Source organism: Pinus tabuliformis, chromosome 5_2, assembly GCF_031772625.1.
Source record: "Pinus tabuliformis cultivar Carrire ecotype Pingquan chromosome 5_2, CPIR1, whole genome shotgun sequence".
In the NCBI taxonomy this organism is placed as follows: domain Eukaryota; kingdom Viridiplantae; phylum Streptophyta; class Pinopsida; order Pinales; family Pinaceae; genus Pinus; species Pinus tabuliformis.
The window spans coordinates 1039121962-1039144648 of record NC_142306.1 but is presented as its reverse complement, the minus strand read 5'-3'; the positions used below and the strand labels follow the sequence as shown (position 1 = coordinate 1039144648).

At 40.4% G+C, this 22687-nt stretch overlaps 1 protein-coding gene across 1 annotated transcript in view; it reads left to right on the top strand.

The window, feature by feature from the left end:
• The window catches only part of LOC149162776 (calmodulin-binding transcription activator 3-like), a 351577-nt gene that overhangs the window by 68339 nt on the left and 260551 nt on the right, over positions 1 to 22687 (top strand). Inside the window, exon 2 of the mRNA XM_089437389.1 lies at positions 3418 to 3537. Coding sequence (XP_089293515.1) covers positions 3418 to 3537 — 120 coding nt within the window. The remainder of the gene's footprint in view (positions 1 to 3417; positions 3538 to 22687) is intronic.

Genomic DNA, 22687 nt, shown 5'->3' with positions numbered 1-22687 from the left:
ACCGCTTGCTGTTTGAGTCTTCATAACTTTCTTGTTAATTCTGGTTGACTCTTTATCATCTAATGATTTGATGGCAATACAAGTTATTTTTGGAGATGCCTTTGGGAAAAGTCCTACTTCATGTCTCGGAATTTGTGCAAGGTGGTATTTCAATTGGAATTTTCCTCCTATCATATGCTTCCCACACAACTTGCAACTCAAATTTTGTCTTTTGAACTCCCCATGTCTGATTCATCGGATTTGGGACACGTCGGACCTGGGGGATGGATCCTGTTTCTTAGGTGATCTTTGTATATCCAAAACTCAGTTCATTAAAGGAGTTATAAACAATGAGCTTGGGTACTGAGCATCATCTATGAAGTTTGTTCACAAATGGAATTTGAACAACATGTTTTGAAGGCTAATCATGCAGGGACTTTGAAGGACAAAAGCTACTGTCAGTGGTTGATGTATTCGAAGGTTGATATGCAGTGTATTTGATGGGTCAAGCACATTGTGAGTGATTGGGCTTGACAGAGAGCTGAAAGGAGCCAAATCAGTGTGTGATGGAGGCAAATGATTGCCAGAGGAACAATAGACAAGAGGACCTAAAGGGTTGAAGACTCAAGTACTGCCTTCAACAAGTAAGTCATGAATTGTCTCTGTATTTTGTGGGCAAATTGTAGATATGAAGAAGTAGATCTCAAGCCCTAATTTGTATACTATGTATACTAGCTGTACTAGTGATTTGAAAGGCCATGATCCTTGGTATGGGACCCCCATAGTTTTTTTATTGATGGACTAATACAAAATCGAGCTTTGTGCTCAATATCTCTATGTACTTTATTGATTTCACTGTTGTAGATTTCTGTTGTGCAAAGTGCTTGTAAGTTGGGGATTCCTAGTGTGTTTGTGTCCTTGGTTAGCCTCAGACCAGATCTAGGGCCTAAGGAAAATTCAATAAGAACCACTCTCACGGTCACCTACCACCATTCCACCACTTGCTGTTTGAGTCTTCATAACTTTCTTGTTAATTCTTGTTGACTCTTTATCATCTAATGATTTGATGGCAATACAGATTATTTCTGGAGATGCCTTTGGGAAAAGTCCTACTTCATGTCACGGAATTTGTGCAAGGTGGTATTTCAATTGGAATTTTCCTCTTATCATATGCTTCCCACACAACTTGCAACTCAAATGTTGTCCGTTGAACTCCCCATTGGGTTCACCATATTCCCACACAGGGTCCAAATGTCTTGGCATGTTTATTGAATTCTTTAATGTAAGATTGAACCTGGGGAACAAGAAGAATTTAAAACAATAAAATTAAAAATCAGCACTTTGACAATAAAAAACCCTCTCCACTCAATGAAAAATAAATGGCAAAAAAAAACACTCCTTAGCAAAATCATGGAAATAAATGAGTGACTGAAACCCAAGGAAAAACAAGGAGGAAACAAAAAGATAGGGCTGAATTTGATGCCCATACTTGCAAATCTGGAGCCTGTTTTGGAAAGTCCGTCCACTATCTAATTTTCTTTAAGTGGGATCCTAAATACTGTTGGTTTTCTCCTCTTTCGACTTAGTGGATTCGTTAACCTCCTCCTTTGCTCTCTAACTCAATCTCTATTTGCAAAATGACATTAAAAAAACCAATGAAAAAACTTTATAAACATGCCTGTGCGCACACTGGCGATTTTCTCACATTGACTTGTGATTTAATTGCGATTTTTTTTTTGTTTTTTTGTTTAGAGGAAGAAATCACCGTAAAAATTAGGCGAACAAATTGGGGCTTTGAAAAAGCATGATTCTCGATTTTATCGCAATTAAATGGTGATGTTCACAACACTACTATTTACATTGTTGTTTCTCAAGCCCTAGCTCACATTGTGCCCTAATTAGGCCTATTGGAGGACGCACATTGCTTTATCTTGCTAGCTAAGCCCTGTCGTTAAGAAGGTATCCCTCCTTGAGCCTAGCTTGTCACCTTATTCCTTGCACTTGACATATCCTTCTAGGTGACCTACCATAGGGAAGCCTCCCTAGTGGTGAAAAGTCCAGAAAAGAGCAGTAGGTGGTGGCTGTGGTGATAGTGGGCCACACCTCATATTTTTGTCCCTTGGTTTAGTTTTTGTCTTGTGAGCTCCCCTCACAAGACCTACTAGATTTTGAGGCAACAAGTCAAACAAGGGCTGAGTGAGAGAGAAGGCCGAGATCTTTTGCTGCGTATTTGCCGGAGCAAATTCCTGTAAGACTGCTGTAAAAAGTATTTCTCCTGAAGCTGAATAAGAAGGCCAACGTTTGTTGATTTTCTCCTCACTAGGTTTTCTAGGGTATATCTGTGTTATTCTCTGTTGCATGTGATTGGTTTCGAGTCTTTTTGTTGCTGCTATTTGTTTGGTTAAAAACCCAGAATATATATTGTTACAAATCAGATTAGAAAGCATTGTTTATTTCAGATCTGTGATTATTTGTTGAAACAATAAATTTCTAACCGGGTTGAAAGAAATTAACAAAAGAACTAAGGAAATGTTCAAATATCAACAATTCCAATGAGTGGGCAAGGTGATTAGTCACTATGAGGCTGTCCATTGAATGGCCTGGTCTCTGGAAAATTGGCATATTCTTAGGACATGCTTTCCAACTAGAAAAATAACAATGAAGTCCTTATGCGAGCATTGCCTTTTCCATATCAATAGTTGCACCAAGATAATTCAAATTGTTCACCTAGATGACAGTTGCCTTTGGCTATCTTGACTCTCTTCCACTTTTTTTGGATGTTACCCAAAGTCTGGGGATGAACTACATGATACAAATTTCCATCAACATAGGTCCCAGGTTTGAGGGGTGCTATTCTGCTACAATTGCCCAAGATCTGCTCTTGACCTTGCCCCTTTTTGAGCTATGCCCTCAGGGTATGGGTAGATCATGACAATAACAAAACCGTGGTGGGCAGCTTAATGCTCTGTCAAGGTTGCCTGTGAACCAAGGCCCCTTTGGGAGCTTATTTCTACTTTAAACAGTTGACTTTTATAATATAATTAAGTTTTTCCTCTACTTGAGTTAGCTAGACATGGTCAGATCTAATAATGCTATTAATTTCCCAATAGTACTGATTCATAGTTGAACTCTGCTGCATCATGCTTATGGTTATGTTTGAGCATATCTCATAAACAAGCAACAAGATAGATGATTCTTCTGGACTGATAACTTAATCGTTGAATGCTATGTTAATTCGCATTATTCTAATTTTCTTATGTTTCTTGTCAACTATAAATGACGTGCCTCTGTAATTTGTTCAAAAGTAAAATGGTCAATGAATAATTCTTGCAATATTACTTGCTCTATTTCCCTCAGTAGGTTATGCTGAAAGTGGGGATGATAAATGACATAAAAAAGTAGATGTTGTTAGTAACTAATTTTCTTATTCATGAACAGACATTGGGCAAATACTACGAGAAGCACAAAATCGTTGGCTTCGTCCAATTGAGGTTTGTGAGATCCTGCGAAATTACAAAAAGTTTTGCCTGTCATCTGATCCACCACACAAACCAACAGGTATGTTTCTCTTTAGTCAAATTAGTGCTGTTCTTGGTTATGTAATCTGAATGCGAAATTTCTTTAGATGAAATGAGGGATGGCGCTAGTTTCTTAGGAGTTATTGCCAATTAGCAAGAGAGAATGACTGAAGACTGTGAGTAAATTTAGTAATAATGTTTTCATTGACTGCACATGTGTACATTGGACCAAAATTTGATATAAATTTGCATATTGAAAATAAGGAAGAAGAACAACTAAACAGTCCCAGTTATGTATTTAGGTCACTTGTGAATTTTAATAAATTATTTTTTGTTCCTAGTGATAGCAATTAGAGCTTAGCGGATAGTTGTAGAGGGTAAAATTTGGCTCCAAAAGTTGACAAGAAAGCATGGTGAAATTGAAGATTAAATACTCTTCCATATAAAGAGATATACTGGCATAATGGGATTTTGTTACCCTGTGGATACATCCATCTAATTGAAGTCTTAAAAGTTCCAGAGTCAAACTGCTATATTATTATGATAAGATGGTTTGCTTCTATCACGCTCCTTTCTGCACCCTAATTTAACACCTTTACTTTACAAGGTTTTTTGGCTTTAAGAATTTTATCACTCAGTTTCACATTGTTCCCCAAATTCTACAATACAGAGAAAATGTACTCTGGCTAGGATGTTCAAAGTAATAGGGATTAATGAGTTTGTTTTTAAGCATAATTCAATACACTTGAAGATATCTTTACGCTGTCCCGGTCCATTCATTGAATTAATTACGTGAGATTTATTCTTGAACACCAGGTCAACTTTCTATTCCTATCCTTGCTCACAATAATAATAAGAAGCCTGTTGTAGAGGAGCATAGCTGCTCCATTACCTGTTTAAGTTTTTGGTGCAGTTATACATTTCCAAACTGCCTATAAGAGTGCTGTCAAAATGAAAAAGTGCATATGTACCACTGAAATGAGGGGTAATAGGGCCATTCCCTCGTGGTTTAGATTTTATGCCTATTTTGAGCATTTTGCAAATGGATCCTGTTAAAATTTAAATTCCAAGTCTGATTTATTTTACCCCACAATTATTTATACCCAGAAAATTATTTTACTACACGTAAAATTTTGAACTGCTGAACATAAATACTCTGGTATTTTTTATATTATTAATCGGAAAAATATTGGGTTTTGACCCGTAGAAAATTGTTAAAATTGGCAACTAGGGCCAAACTCCATGTGGGTCATCTTATTTATGGCAGCAGATATTTTTCTTTGATTCCTCTTGTCGAGAGGTGTAATATTGATCTAACGATCATCCGATTCCAACAAGTATTTATGGAGATACGAATTTATTTGTATTTACTTGACAAATTGTCAAGGCCGGCCAGTTGCTAAATGTGTGGCACACATGCCCAGCATATCATATAAATACAAGTGAGGTTGAGTCATTATTCACTCATCTCATCTCTCACACATTTTTCTCTCCTTAGTTGATTGGGTTTACACACAAGGAAGAGAAGCTCACACGTGGGAAGAAGGACGACGCAGAAGCTGCAGTAAGACGTTTTGGACAACGTTGACCAAGTGTTGACTTTTCAGGAGTGCGGTTTTGGTGTGGCAGCCTCTCCTAGGCAGGCCGCAATTTTTGGCACGCAAACCGAGGCAATCTGACCTCTGGTTTGACCAGCGTTGACTGCCCTAGTTTGGGGTAGTAGGTTGACTTCAGTTGACTGCAGTTTTACTGTGTTTTTGGGACTGTTTATGGGCTGCTTCTTCTTGCTGTTGGAGGACAAGATGACGGGGAAATTGACCAAGCATATTGAAGGTCAATTTCGTCTTGTTTGACCAGATTTGACTTTGCTGGTTAGGGTTTGCTGCTGCTGTCATAAAATTACAGATTTATGAATTTGTACTATTTCTCTCTGCTGAACTATTGAAGACTAAAGAAGAATTGATCAAAGCGTTTCCCCACATTGGGGTTTGTCCCTGAATAGCCGCCACATCTGGTGTCTCTTGTCTTGGCTTGTTTTCTGTCGATCTATTAATGTTCTATCTGCATTTTACTTTATGTTTATGTGATTGCTAAATAGTGGCTAATAAGAAGAAATGAAGTAAACTGCACTAAGGATAGAACATACCATAATTAACATGGTATCAGAGCTGAGGTGAAGACAAAGCCCAAGCAAGAGCAAGTGCAAGAGCAATCACCAAAGGCTGTTGAAGCAATCTAGAAAGCTTCATGGGGTCCTCATCGCACTTCCCCGCTGAAGACAAGCTCCGTGAGAAGTTTGACTATCATGGATGGAAGATGTCTCTTGATCTAACATTGGAAGAGCAAGAAGTGTTCAACCATGTGAGAGGTAGAATTGTTGAGCCTCCATCAAATACATCCGTTGCTGCTAGGAACAAGTGGACCAGGGGAGAAGTCAAAGCAAAGAAGATCATCTGGGACTCTATCGACAAGCGCCTGGTGGCCTACATTTCTGAACTGACCACCTCCAAGGAAATCTACGATAGACTGGTAAGCCTATTTAAAGTTAGTGATGCAAATCAAGTTTTGTTCCTTAGAAATAAGCTGAAGGAAATTAAAAAGGGCAAAGATGAGAGTATGCAAGCCTACTTCTTAAGGATCACCGAGATCAAGAATGATCTCCTATCGATTGGGGAAGTCGTTCCTGACAGGGAACTGACCATCACAACTCTCGGAGGGCTCCCATCTGAATGGTATATATTCAGAACCACTCTTCTCAACAATAATGTAATCCCAGGATTTGAGGAACTGATGGCAAGATGCATTCAAGAAGAAACAAGGATGGAAGAGCAGGAAATGCCTGCACTTAGAGGCAATCCGGTTGGATTTTCCTCTCATGCTAAAAGGAGAAATAATTCCGGGGCAAAATCTAAGGGAAAGGCCGGACCGAAAGGTGGAAGGAAAGGTAGATGTTACATTTGCAACAAAATTGGCCACTATGCGAGGGAGTGCCCTGATAGAAAGGACACATCTCATGATGATGATCAAAATCACTCCTTAGGCAATTCCAACAATAATCAAAGGAAGGGCAGGTTCAATGGCAAAGTAAAGAGGAATGACGGAAATCAAGGAAATGGTCAACCCTCCAAGAAGGCAAGAAACTCCAGGTATGAATCTAACGTTGTTAACAATAAGCAAGATGAATATTGTCTACCAGCGACCCTCTCTACTATTGCTCCGCCGGACTCGCTGGGAAAATGGCTTATTGATAGTGGTGCCTCAAGGCACTTCATTGGTTACAAAGAAGCTCTCTCTAATGTGATAGAGAAGGAGACCAACCTGGGAATTGTTCTTGGGGACAACTCCAAATATCCTGTGAAAGGCGTATGGAATGTCTCTCTTCAATTGAATCAGGATAATACAATTCACTTGCAAGAAGTCCTATATGTACCTGATCTCAAAAAGAACCTGGTGTCCCTTTCGGCAAGGGAAGACAAAGGCTACAAGGTGGCCTTCATCGATGACAAGGTACGTGTATGGAAAAAAAAATTCAAAGATGCATTCACTCTTGGGTTTCGGGTTGACTCTTTATATCATGTCGGAGGAAGTTTGTTGGGTGTCATGACTTGTGACACATCTCTTCAGTCCGAACTATGGCACTGGAGGTCTGCCCACCTTCATTATAAGGTTCTACCCGATGCGAGACAAATGGTGACCAGGATGCTCGAGTTCAAATTAGAGCAAGAAGGTGTATGTCTTGGATGTGGCGAAGGAAAGCTCAAAAGGGGACCATTCCCCTCAAGCCATAGCAAGACCTTTCCCCTCAAGCCATAGCAAGACCTCCGATATATTACAGTTGGTTCACTCCGACATATCTGGTATGATGCCTGTGAATTCCTTGCGAGGATATTTATATTACCTCACTTTTACAGATGATTATTCTCACATGACTTGGATATACTTCTTGAAAAAGAAGGATGAAGTGTTCTCCTGGTTTTGTCACTTCAAAGCCTTGATCGAGAATCAAATCGAAAAGAAGATCAAGATCTTAAGGACTGATAATGGGACTGAATATGAATCCAATCAGTTCCATGGCTTTTGAAAAGAGGCTGGCATTAAGAGGGAGACTACAACACCATACACTCCTGAGCAGAATGGTATGGCAGAAAGGAAGAATCATATGATTGTGGAAGCTGTCCGTGTTATGCTCCACGATCAAAGGCTTCCGAAGTTTCTATGGGCTGAAGCTGCAAATATCTCCATATATGTGCAAAACCGATGCCCTCATCAAGCATTGGGTTCCAAGACTCCTGAAGAAATGTTCACTGGTAAGAAAACTGACATATCTCATTTTAGAATTTTTGGAAGTCTAGTATATTTTCATGTGCTGAAAGAGAAAAGGAATAAATTGGGTGCATCTGGAAAGAAAGGAATCTTCGTGGGCTATAGTGAAAATACTAAGGGCTATAGAATCTATGTGGCTGGTCAAAGGGATGTCGAGATTAGCCATGATGTCACCTTTGACGAAGATACGACTCTTAGCAAAGTTGACAATCTTCCTATGCTACGAAAATCTGGAGAAGCTGACACCAGGAAACCAGAGGAAAAGGAAGATGAGACGATGCCCGATGCAGAAGAACCTATGGATCCTATTGATCCCCCTCCAGGAAGAGGCCTTCATGGCTTAGGCGGACACTTGATGATGCCGAAGGACACATTGCACCCAGAGGCACTTTCTAAGAAAGTAAGAAGCGGACCAGGTATTAGGGATACTTGACCCTCATGAGCATGATCATTCAAAATGAGCCTTCATCGTTCGCCGAAGCTGTCAAGCATCAAGTATGGAAAGGATGCTATGATTTAGGAATATGAGTCCATCATGAAGAACGATGTCTGGGATGTGGTCCCCAAACCCCAGGACAAAGCAATTGTCACTTCGAAATGGATTTACAAGATAAAGCATGCAACTGATGGAAGTGCTGAAAAGTATAAGGCTCGTTTTGTCGCTCATGGCTTCTCTCAGAAGGAAGGTATAGACTATGACGAGATATTTGCACCTATAGCCCGATATACCACCATCCGCTCGATCACAGCCCTTGCTGCTTTGTAAGGATGGAACTTACATCAGATGGATGTCAAGACCACGTTCTTGCATGGTTCGATCAAACAGGAAGTTTATGTGGAACAACCCGAAGGATTTGAGATTCATGATTGGGAATCTCACGTGTGCAAGTTGAAGAAAGAAAGCCCTCTATGGACTGAAGCAAGCACCCCAAGCGTGGTATGAGAGGATCGATAGCTACTTGATGAAGCTGGGATTCACTAGGAGTGAAGCCGACCCTAACCTTTACTTTAAGGTTGAAGATGACAAACCTCTCATACTGGTGCTGTACGTTGATGACCTCTTTCTAACAGGTGCAAACCCTCTCATTCACAAATGTAAGAGGGAGTTGGCTTCTGAGTTTGAGATGAAGGACCTGGGACTAATGCACTATTTCCTAGGACTAGAAGTCTGGCAAAAGCCATGGGAGATTTTCCTATCTCAAGGAAAATACATGGTGAAGATATTGGAGAGATTCGGTATGGTGGACTGCGAGCCCGTGACTACCTCGATGGAGCTTGACTTTAAGAAGTTAAGCGGTAGTGCTGTCGGACTTGTTTTATAAAATGCTACCGAATATTGTCAACTCATCGTAGCATTGATGTTCTTGGTGAACTCTCGTCTGGATATATGTTTTGTAGTCAACATGTTGAGTCAACATATGGTTGAGCTTCACCACACACATTGGATTGGTGCCAAGAATTTGTTGAGATACCTTCGTGGCATAATCACTCATGGGTTGAGATACATTGTCGGAGATGTGAGACTACATGGATATACTGATGCTGATTGTGTAGGCAGTGTGGTGGACTAAAAGAACACTTCCGGGTGCTGTTTCTCTTTGGGATCTGCCTCGATATCCTGGATGAGCAGGAAGCAGAACTCGGTGGCTTTGAGCATCGCTGAGGTGGAGTACATTGCTGCGAGTATGGCCTCTTGTGAGGTGGTCTGGTTGTGGAAGCTCTTTAGTGAGTTGTTTGGTTTTACATTGGATACTACCGTGATCATGTGTGACAACCAATGCGGGATTCGTTTATGAGGGAATCTCGTATTTCATGATCGCTCCAAGCATATTGATATCAGGTACCACTATATCCGGGATATGGTGCAGCGGGGAGCAATAAGGCTCCAACATATCGGTACAGATGAGCAGGTTGCCGACATTTTGACGAAGCCCCTGGGAAAGGTCAAATTCTTGACTTTTTGAGAACGACTTGGTGTCGTTGAGAGACCCTCTTATGAGGGTCGTGTATGATGCATACATTGAGCTTTGGGAGCTTTGGGGGGCTTGGGGTACTTCTTGGAGCGACATGCGACCACAGGGCGACTCACCCTCCCCTAGTGGTGTGTTATGTACAGGGTGAAAGGTTCAACCTTCCCCTATGATTCCCTGTGGCAACTTAGGGACATGATGATTAGTTATCCTGTCGAGGCATCCTATCCATGAAGTTTGGGACTCATTGGAAGTACCTCTCATCTGATCAATGAGCAGGGAAATGGGGTTAGGGACCATAGTAGTACTATCTATGGACGCATCGTTGTATCTACCGTACTCCCTATGCTAGGATGACCTCCATTGATCTGGGATTCGTGAGAGTGGTGTGACACACTCTCTGGGACTGAATCCGGGTTAGTGGAGGATGGTATGATACATCCTTGATCATTTCTTCTTCTTCATAGTCCAGCAGTGCAGAGCTGAGCTGAGCAGTGCATTTGATGGCAGAGATAGTACCGACGGTTAGACAAATTAGCAAATGGATTTCTCCCTAGTTGAGAGGGAGTGTTAAAATTGGCAACTAGGGCCAAACTCCATGTGGGTCATCTCATTTATGGCAGTTGATATTTTTCCTTGATTCCTCTCATCGAGAGGTGTAGGATTGATCTAACGATCATCCGATTCCGACAAGTATTTATGGAGATATGAATTTATTTGTATTTATTTGAAAAATTGTCAAGGTTGGCCACACATTCTTCTCTCCTTAGCTGATTGGGTTTACACACAAGGAAGAGAAACTCACACGTGGGAAGAAGGAGGACGCAAAAGCTGCAGCAAGACGTTTTGGACAACGTTGACCAAGTGTTGACTTTTCAGGAGTTCGGTTTTGATGTGGCAACCTCTCTTAGGCAGGCCGCAATTTTTGAAATGCAAACCAAGGCAATCTAACCTCTAGTTTGACCAACGTTGACTACCCTAGTTTGGGGCCGCAGGTTGACTTCAGTTGACTGCAGTTTGACTATGTTTTGGGGCTGTTTATGGGCTTCTTATTCTTGTTGTTGGAGGACTAGATGATCGGGAAATTGACCAAGCATATTGAAGGTCAATTTCATCTTGTTTGACCAGATTTGACTTTGCTGGTTAGGGTTTGCTGTTGCTGTCATAAAATTACAGATTTATGAATTTGTACTATTTCTCTCTGCTGAACTATTGAAGATTAAAGAAGAATTGATCAAAGGGTTTCCCCACATTGGGGTTTGTCCCTGGCTAGCCACCACATATGGTGTCTCTTGTCTTGGCTTGTTTTCTGTCGATCTATTAATGTTCTATTTGCATTTTACTTTATGTTTATGTGATTGCTAAATAGTGGCTAATAAGAAGAAATTGAAGTAAACTGCACTAAGCATAGAACATACCATAAATTAACAAAAATTACTTAGAAATATCAGATGAAGGGACCCTAGAATTCGGGCCCCTAGAAATTATGGCTGCCTAGAAACTCAAATGCTGAATCAAAAACTTGGCCTCCTTGCAATGCTTTCGGCCCTCTCTCCCTGCTGAAGGTCTCTCTGGCAATCGTACGACCTGTGCAACTGTCAAATCGACCCCTCAGCTCAGTCCTTCTCTTCCAGCCTCGCTTCGTTGAATTTCTCTAGAAATCTTCCCTAGCAGTTCCTCAATCTTCTTCAGTCAACCAGAGCCTTTTGCCCTTCTCTTGAGAAAATCAGTCTTTCAATGTGCATAATTGTGTCTTCACCTCTCCATTAGATTCACTTTATAGTTTATCATTTCATTAAGCAAATAATCCTTAACACTAATCTCAATGGCTAGGATTAGATCCTAAGCCTCTCTTGAGATCGATGGTTGAGATTAAATCTAAGTCACTTAAATAATTTTATTATTTATCCTTAGAACTTTTGTTTAATAGTCCACAATTATTAATTACTCAAATTATTGTACTTTTCCTGATGTTAACCTTAGGAAAGAAATGATAAAGTCACTCCACCAAGCAAGCATCTAAAAAGGTAATCAAACTTCTGTTGGCATTGATGTCAACAATCATCTGCAGGGAGTTGCAGAGATGTTTGGCTAGCTAGTGCCCTATGATGATGCCTTGATGTTTGCAGAGGAAGTTGGATAGGTTTTGGAGGTGTTGAAGCAACTTGACAGTGGTCTGGGTAGAGGATCCTGGTACTGCCGCTGAATAAGTAGACACATCATGTTATTATGTACCCTAGAGAGTTTGTTACTTGCGTTATAACGCAACTCTCGAGTTTAAAGGTTGCATTACAGTCTTTAGATGAAGATATTGAGAAAACCACAGGCAAAACCATCAAATTGCCAATGGATTTCAAGTGCGGGAAGAATTTCAATGTTCAATAGATACAGCCAATATTACCATCAACAAATCCTTGGGTTTGCCCATGGTAATCTCAAGGAAAATAGCTATAAATACCCAAGGAGTTCGATCAGTAGAGTGTGCATTTGATGAGTTGTTTTGTGCTCTGTTTTGGAACAAGTGATTGCACCAGTGTGCAAGTCTTCTATTCGAGCTAGTAAAGTCGATACCAATGTTGCACGAAGTGGGGACGAAACGAGGACGTTTTTGGAAGCGAGAACGCGGAAGCGCCATTTTCTAAAAATCTAGGAAGCGAAGCGTCTACTATATATTTATATTTATATTTTTTTTGCATTTATATTCAGAACAAACATCCCAAATACCAAATTAGTTGTAGAAGACATGAAAACATGCATATTTTTACATAAATCAAGATAGATATGGCATCCATGATTCCATTGTACATCAATGATTAATTATTCGAGCATCAACCATCTATATTCTAGCAATTACAAATATACATAAAAATTTTAAGCATATTATAAAACATAAAACATAAAGCATATTATCTAGCAAGTGAGCAACTGTCAACATTAGTCATGTCCAAAATTCAAATAATAATGTTTATAAAATAGGCCACTTGGCCACCACCAAGACAAAAAGGTTCAAATTCACAAGCCTACAAGTCTAATGATTAATCTATGACAAAAGTAGTAAATTGTGAATATATCTACTAATCTCTCCTCCTTCCACCACGAAGAGAACGTGGCGGTGGGCCTCCACGTGGTGGCAATGAAGAAGATGGTGCCTGTGGAAGTTGTGGCACTGAAATTGATGAAGACGAACCCCTACTGTTGGTATTGAACCATGGAACTTGGGAACCAAGGGACCAGATGGGGCTGGAATCTCAACTCGATCATCATCATCTTGGAATCGCTCAAAAAATTCATACAAAAAACACCACTAGTTAACAAAAAAAATTAAAAATAAGAATTAGAGAAATGCTTTATAAGCAAAATTGACACATTTGAATTCAATGGACAACACTTATTGACTGAATTTTGAAATTCATACCACAATGGACATACCTGGAAAAGAGCATCCTCTAATTGCTCTAATCACAAGACTCCATCCTCCAAATTGGGCTCCTCTGGATCCCTGTCCCCAACCTAAGGTCTTTATTAGTCTTTGCATCATCACAGTAATGGGACAACAATCGCAAGTTGTAATGAACATAAACCAAGCTCTCTGCCCAATCTAAATTGTACCTGTTCCTTTTAACACTGTGGATGAAAGAATAAGAGCTCCAACACCTCTTTGCAGAAGAAGTGTTTACCACCTATAATAGCACCCCTAATGCCAAAGTTTGTAGAAGTGGAGTAGCATCTCCATGCATGTTCCACCACTCAAGAGAAGAAAAAGTCTCTCGATCTGTAATTGCATGCATGCTCCCAAATGGACCAGTGCCAAGCGTATAGTTGCTCAACTGTCTCCATACCATGGGAGCCTCCTCCTCATTAGGGACTAATTTACTCAATGCAATCATATATTTTTTATGAACCTCTTGATGTTGGTGTGGTTTTCTCCTGCTCCCCCCCAGGTGCTGATGTTGAAAGCCATGATGGATGATATTATTTAGGTGTCAAAACATATGCTATTGCATGCAATGGAACATTTAGCATTTCCCGTCAGTTTTCCACCTCTGCACGAATATAATTGTACAAGGTAATATCTCTAGGTTCAATAATGTCTTTAATCTATCCCAACATGCTATCCATTTGCTCATACACCTCCCTAATTATTGGTTGATCTGAATCCGCAAACTTGATCATGTAATAAATTGGTTTGGTGATTTGCAACACATATTTAACCTGTGACCAAAAGAACATGTCAAGAATAGTGTCCTTGGCTACATTAAACCATCTCTATTAGTGTTAATTTCCTCCCATGATTCAGCGACCACCATATTAGTTAAAGCTTGTCTCACCTTCACTAGTTGCCTAAAGGTGAGGTAATAACTTGCAAATCTTGTTTTTGCAAGTTTAAGCAACTGCAACTTGGAGTAAGTGCCATAGAAGTAGTTTACTCTTGTATGCCCTGTGATAAATTTAATGAGTTGCTTCCCTCTCCTGTAAAGCTCATTAATCCATCCACATTCTTTATGCTTCACAATATCATGCATCAAAAGGTTCAATGTGTGAACTAGGCACCCAAACCAAAATATTTGTTGATGAGTACGCTCAATAACTTTTCCTGCTGCCTTACAATTTGCTGCATTATCTATGATCACTTGAACCACATTATTCGGACCAACATCTTTGATTGATTGCAATAGGAGATTTGCAATGTTTTGGGAAGATGCACTGATGGAGGAGGAGTCATGACATGTAATAAATACTACACCACTAGCAGAAACACTAAGAACATTTATCAAATGTTGGTTTCTAATATTTGTCCACCTATTTGATTCAATGGATACCCCACAATCCACCCACTCATTTGTAAAACGTGTCAAAAATCTTTTTACCTTTGCTTTTTATCTTTCTAATAACACTGTTCTAACTTTCTCATAGTTGGGGGACTTGTATCCTTTTGGGGCTTGATTGATAGCCTTTACCATTTCATGCCAATAGGGAGAGCAAAGCACATTTAATGGTACACCGCAAGCACAAAGAAACCAGACTATCTTTCCATCCACATCATCCCTCTCAGCAACATTCAGGAAATCCCCTATTGTTCTTTTAGCTCTAGAGCTTGCAGAAGTACCATGAGGAGATGAGCTACCAAATCTAGAGGGTGTACTTGATTTAGACTGAGTTTTTTGTTTCTTGATTTTTTGTTGTGCAACCTCCTCTATTTGGATGTATTTTCTTCTTTGTTCAGCTGAAATGTTTGGGCAAATTTGTATCCCCACAACACCCTTTTTATCATCACTGTCCATTAGCCCACAAAGATGCCTCCTCACACGGGTATTGTTAGTTTTTGGTAGCATCGGAAGTACTCTAGCCTTGAAAATTGGTGGAGAGGCTAAGGCACATGATTTTAAAGAACCCAAAAACTGTTCGGTGAAATTCCACTTGGATTGTATTTTATTAAAGTAATTAATATTTTTAAGGGGGTTGCTAAGTCTAAACTTAGGGAAATTAAAATATTAATGGGTATTAATGAAAATATGGGTGAGAATGATCTAAAAAGCGGATCAAGTTATGTTTTTAATCTTAGCCGCTGATTATAGACTTAATCTTGGCCATTGAAGTCTCAACAGGAAAAGTATAAGAAGGAGGCTTGGGGTTCATTTAGAAAAACATAGAGAGATTGAGGAAATCGATTTTCTGAGGTGAGAAGTTCTCAGGAGGAGAATCTATTGGGGAGATCTTGTAGCAGAGGGGCAGTGAGATTCTGTGAGAAGGACTTTCTGGAGAATACAAGGCAGAGAAAGGACATAAGACGTCTATAGGAGGGCTGACGCTGGCCTACATAGAAGCAACGCAGTCACTTAAGGGAAGTCGAGTTTCTGTAGAGGGAATTCGAAGTTTCAGTTGCTGGAAGCCAAGGTGTGAGATTGGAGGCAGGAAAGTCGATTTCTCAACTAGTAGAAAATTCAGAGCGGAGAGGCAGCGTAATACCCAGGAGGGGTGATGCAGAATCTGCCCAAGGTGACGCAGTTTGACGCCGAGGCCATCTGAAAGTGATGTAGAGCCTCCCAAAGCTGAGGATCAGTCACTGATTCTCCAGTGACAAGGTGAGATTATTTCACGAAGTCGAGTTTCTGCAGAGGGAATTCGAAGTTTCAGTTGCTGGAAGTCAGGGTGTGAGGTTGGAGGCAGGAAAGTCGATTTCTCAACCAGCAGAAAATCCAGAGCGGAGAGGCAGCGTAATACCCAGGCGGGGTGATGCAGAAGCTGCCCAGGGTGATGCAGTTTGACACAGAGGCCATCTGAAAGTGACGCAGAGCCTCCCAGAGCTGAGGATCAAAGTCACTGATTCTCCAGTGACAGGGTGAGATTATTTCACCAGTATTTTCTCTGTAAAGGATTGCTAGTTGAGCATCCTAGATTTGTATTCAGAACTTTCTCCTGCATAATAATAAACCCTCAGAGCTGCTGCACCGGTTTTTCCGAGGACTATTTTGTCCAAAAATAACTGTGTCCTATGTATCTTGTTCTTTGCTCAGTTTCCTTGTTTCATGCAAATAAAAAATAAGTAGTGTAGGCCGCAGAAGTAATTTGCTTCAGTATTCAGAAGGATAACTTGATGAATGTAATTAAAATAAAGTAGGTGAAGTAGATTCAGATTTGCTACAGTAGGGGTTCCTTGAGGATTAGGAATTTTCACAGGTATATGAACCACTAAATGGTTTTCCTCCATGACAACCATGAGGGCACAAAAATTTGTAGCTTCCACCACCCTTTTCCCCTTCAAGTTTGGTCACATAGTTCCACAAGGGTGTCAATACAACTTTCCCCTCTAGTGTTTTAGTGTTCCCTTCAGGTCCATCCCCTTCCTGTTCAAACCCTTCCTCCTCCTCATACATTGGTTCACTCATATGGGGACTACTATCCTCTTGTTCTTCTTCCCTTCTATTCCTACTCCCCCCTTGATCTCATTAAAACCAACAGTGGAATGATACATAGAAGCCAAAATAACACCATCTTGGAATATGGATATAGGTGGTGTACAACCTGCAATTAAATGAGCAAGTAGAAAGAATGGGAAAGAGTAGGAGAGGGAGGAGAAAAATACAAAAAACAATGACAAAAAAATGAGAGAGTTCGGGGTTTGCACTTACCTCTTTAGCTCTTGTAGATGGAAGCCCTTCTTTAGTCCTCCAAGCTCCTCCTTCTTCACTCCTCCAAGATCTCCTCAAGTCTCTCCTCTCTTTCTCCTCTCTTCTCGAAGCTCTCATAAAATAGAAGTGACCAAATGAGAGATGAAAGGGTCTTTTAATCCCTTCACTCCTCACCCTAATCCAAGTTGGACCCACACCCAACCAATAAAAATGAAAAATAAAAGGTCACTTTGTGGCCTGCGTGGCAGAAACAGCCGGTTGCCTGGCTAAGCGGTCACGATTCGTATGGACATGACACAGAACTTCCTCGGGCCATATGGTTCCGACATGGCAGGAACCATTTTCTCCGTCCCCATCCGCGTTTCGGAATTTCCGAAATGCATTTCGGCCGGTAGAACGACCATGAATTCGTACTGATCACGTTTTGAGCTTTTGATCCATGGGGGCATTTCGTGCAACACTGGTCGATACTGTATTTATTGAATACTCCGGGCAAGTATATATTCATAGATCATGTGTATGTGTTCGTTGAAGGTTTTTTCTGCAAGATATATGTGTTGATCTAGATTGTCATTGATGTCAATATGGCAATATTCTGGATGAAGTAAATAATGATGTGAGCCAAGGAGAAGGAGAAGTAGATCCATGAAGAAACAGGAGCAGCCAAAGAAAAGCCAGAGGAAGAAGTTCAATGGAAGAAGCAAAGAGGAACACACAGTGGAAAAAAGGCAAGAACTAAGAATCAAAAGAGGAACACAAGAAGCCAACAAAAGAGCAGTTAACAGAGGAGCCATATCATCCGATATCAGAGGAATAACATAGCATAGCTATCAAAGCAGAGAAGAGGTAGTGGAGCGGTATCGAAAGCCACAGGAAAGCCAAGTAAGTGTAAGAGCAGAGGAATAGAGCTATCGGAAGCTGAAGGAAGAACTATCGGGGGTATCGCATATGCCAAGAGTATAACAGAGGAGTACAAAGAGCGGAGGAATATATATATATATATATATATATCAATGTTGCACAAAGCGCGATCGGGACTTAATCGGCGCCGGGAAAAAAGCGGAAAAAATCGACAAAAGCGGGAAAAAAGCGGAAAAAAGCGGGAAAAAAGCGTTTGGCACAAAAATATTCATTTTTTTTCATTTTTTTTAATATCTAAACCATCTACAACATAAAATAAATACATTGACACATAAATATGATAAAAAAACTAATATATAAGATGTTTAATATCATTTCTAGCGCTAAAATCACACATAACATTGAATCATGTCCTGAATAGTAAGTCCTGAGTCCCAAGTCCAACTCAGCCTCAAAATATCAACAAAAAATATGATAATGTATCTCATCATGTCATAATGTCATATACAATAAAATGAAAGTCTAATCCTATTGATTTCCTCTGCCCCTCTTGCGAGAAAATGGCACAGCTTTCTCTTTCCCTCTAGATGTAGAAGCTGGTGCCTGTGCTGGTGGAAATGGCAGTGGAGTTGACGTGCTCTAGAAGCTGAAGAACTAGTAGTAGCAGCTACAGGAGGCTGAGGTGGACGGAGACCACGTCCTCTACTGGTGGTAGTGGTAGCCCGGGTAGCCCGGGTAGGCGGTGTCACCTCCTCCTCCTGCTCCTCCAACTCCTGCTCCTCTCCTCCTCCTCCTCCTCCTCCTCCTCCTCCTCCTCCCCCTCATCCTGCACTAACCAATCCTCAGTGGGATCCATGAGAGGCCTCTCGGTCTCAACCCTCCATTCAGCAGTGGTGTCAATCCCATCCAATGAGATGGCTTCCGTATCAGGTGTCTTCTCTAGTTGTTTCACCCACAATCGAAGATTGTAGTAGACATAGACCATGTCATTAAGTCTATGGGACTCCAACCTGTACAAAGTTCATGAAATAATAAATTAATAATTAATAATTAATATTATAAAAAAAATATTGTTTAAAACTTTAATGAATTCAAAAATTTATTTGGAAATTTGCAATATTTTAAATGTTTAAGTGTTAACCTATTGCGCTTCTTGTTGTGTATTTTTTCAAATACACTCCAATTGCGCTCACATCCCGAGGAGCTGCATGTTTGGCTGAGGATGCGTATGGCAAGATTTTGCAAAAGGGGTACTCTGCCACCATACATCTTCCACCATGCGTCTACAACAAAATTACAAATAAAATTTTAAATAAACATAAGAAAAAAATGGAATTTGAAGAAACAATGAAATTTGAAACAAAGTTACAAAGTACATACTACAAACTAAAAAATACCTGGCATTTTAATCGTCCTATCAATGACAGCCATCTCAAAGCCAAATGTGCCACCTGACAACTTATATTGCTCAATTTGTCTAGAGATCTCCATACGTTCTTCTGGAGATCTCACCATCTTCTGGACACAGGTTAATAATCCTTCCACGACCTCAACATCAAAATTAAACCCACATGCATAAGAAAATGCAGGGTTCAGGAAAAGCCCAGCAGCATGAATGGGACGATGGAGTGTGTTGTTCCATCGCTCATCATTGACTTCCCATAGAAGGAGTTGTCTCTGAAACCCATCATCTCCCTTATCATCATAGTAGGACCGAATGGCTTCTTTGGCCCTGTCCATGGCTTCATACAAATAGCCCATTGTGGGCTTCTCACCATCAACCAACCGAAGAACCTTTACCAAAGGTTCTGTAACAGCGCACACCTCCTGCACTCCCGCCCAGAAGTCTTCCTGGTATGAAACTAGTCTGCAGACGGCCTCTCCTTCTGGTTTGCGGCTCATTGACGAAGCACGCCACTCCTCTGAAAGAAACATTCTCTTCAAATCCCACATAGAATTCAAGAGGGATTGAAGAGATATGAAACTCGTCGCAAACCGTGTAATGGCGGGGCGCACCAACTCTTTGTTGTTGGTGCATTTTCTCATCAAGCTAAGCACAGATGTGTGATTGTAAATAAATTTTGTGATGCTTTTTGATGAGTCAACAACCTCTTTGACAAAGGGAATTTTCCCTATGTCCTCTAACATCAAATCAATACAATGGGCAGCACAAGGTGTCCAAAATAAAGCAGGATGCCTGTCCATAAGCATTCTACCAGCAGCAACATAATTTGCAGCATTGTCCGTTATGACTTGGACAACATTTTCTGCACCCACCTCCAAAATAAACACATCCAGCAAATCACATAAAGTTTTTGCATCTTTGATTTGATGAGTTGCATCAACAGATTTGATAAACATAGTCCCCTTGGGACAACTAACCAAGAAGTTTATAAGGGTTCTCCCCTTTTGGTCAGTCCAACCATCTGACATAACAGTGCATCTTGTTTGTGCCCGTGATGCCCTAAAATCCTCCAATCTTTGGGTGCAGTCAAGCTTTTCATCTTGAAGAAGCCGGCCTCTGAAATCATGAAGAGAAGGGATTTTGTACCCCGGGCCAACACTGGCAATAGCATCAACAGTAGGTTGGAAAAATGGATTATTCCTTATAATGCTGAAAGGAATATCACTCCAGAGGAGAAATTTTGTCATCAACTTGTCAGCTTGTTCTTTTTCAGTTCTTTTTAGCATTGAACCAATAGTTGGTTGTGAACCAGGTGTGGTTCGAGGAACAAAATATGATGATGCAGCTACCGGATTGACTGACGCTGCAGTAGAACCAGTGCCACTTGGCCCACTTCCTTCAACTGACCTTTTTAGTTGCCTTTTGAGTTCTTCTTTGGCCTCTCTAGTGTGCTCTAATTCTCCCAATGCTTTCATGGCTTTTTGGATAATTTCAGCATTTGTATTTAGACAGGGCCCCACATCATGTCCAGGGATTTGTGCAAGGTGGAACTTCAACCTGTACACCCCCCCGAATATTTCCTTTCCACACAACTTGCAATACAAGTTTTGTCTATCATTCGGAGTTTTAGGGTCACCATATTCCCAGAAAGGATCCAATTTCCTTGGCATGTTTGTTTTTGAATTTTGAATTTGCAAACCTATGGAAAAATTCAAAAATAAGGATTAGGAAATAGGAATTTAGGATTACATAATACAAATTACAATTTAGCATTTACAAAATTACAAGTTAATTATTTCCAAAATCCCAATTTCTAAACCCAAGTTACCCAACCAAATGCCAATGGCAAATGCCAAAAAACAATGAAAATTCAAAAAAAATAAACAATGTTTAAAAAAAATGAGAAAATAAAAATAAAAAATTGGTTCTCATAGTCATAACAAATTACCCATCCCAAATCAATGAAAAATTTCAAAAAATTCTTTAAAAACAATGAAAACCAAAGTTTTTATAGAAGCAAAACCAAAAAAAATTAATCTACATACCTCTTTTATGGACAAATTGGTGATCTTGGCTTGGATTCCTCCTAAAAACGCTTGGATTCGCTCCCAAATCCGACGGAAACCCTTCAGCTCCTCTCCCTCACCTCTTCTCCTCCTCCTCCGCGCGGACAGCACAATGAATAAAAAAAAAAATCGATTTTGCATATAAAAAGCCCGCTGCCCGCGCCTCTGCCGATTTTTTCATTAAAAATCGCGATTTTTTCGATAAAAATCGGTATAAAAAAAAGTGGCGATTTTTACGGATAAAAATCGCGATTTGATCGGGCAGAGGAAAAAATCGCGATTTTCCGATAAAATCGCGATTTTATCGCGATTTTAACAACACTGATATATATATATATAGATGCGATATAATAACACGGACCCGAACAGGTTATAGCAACAATCCTTAATATGACATCGTATCCGCGTTCAACAGTTAACTGGCGGGTTTGTAACAGTGGCAGTGGTTTTCGGGCAGACTCAAGGCTGTAAGTGGTATTTAGGGCTGATCACCCGATACCATTCATTGAATGACGCGTGGCAGGAGAAGGAGAGAGGAAACTATCTTATCAGGGGGGGGGGGGGGTAATCCTCGTGCATATAACTCACCCGATATCGTTGTCGAGCGTTGGATCAAATGCGGTTTTGATCTATGGTGTAGGATCACCAAGCAACTTTGTTGGTCGGGTGTAATATCAACCGTCGGATGGGATGGTTGGATCTACGGTGGAGGATTTATCCAGAAAAAGGCAAACATCGGAAAATGTGCAAAGGCTGTAAAAAGGTGGAAAAGGTAAGTTACGCATGATTATTGTGTATTTCTATTATATAAACATTATAATAGAAATAGCACGGATATAAGGTTTTCTGTGTATTTCATATGTATCCTTGTATTCCGGCTTTAAGCCTTGCCACATTAAAATATGTGATTGCGATATATATATATATGGACCCACGGGACCATTACAATATGATGTATTGTTATATCGCATCCGCCTATTGGAACTCTTATATCGCAAGTTATGAAGGGCTGTCACCCTCGAAACCCTTGACTGCGATATACAGTTGCGGACCCGATGGTCCTATTATATCGTGCCCTAATGGTATATCGCGTCCGTCATATTGGGAGTTATGTATCGCAGCGTTTAAAGCCCTTGTCATGTTAAAACTGCGATTGCGATAATAACGTGGACCTGACTACACCATTGCAATATGATTTAATATATTATCGCATCCGTCGCATATCGCATATATTGTAAAGTCTTGCCACACTATAAAGAGCCGATTGCGATATATACATATGGACCCGATGGATTCATTAAAAAGTTAAAAACAATTCATTGAATGTCGCATCCGTCCCGTCGGCAGAAGGGGAATTGGCCATGTTGTGTGCAAATTTGCTGATTGCGATAAAGTTGTGGAGGAGCGGGCCCAATGAAGTTATAGATGTGGGCGT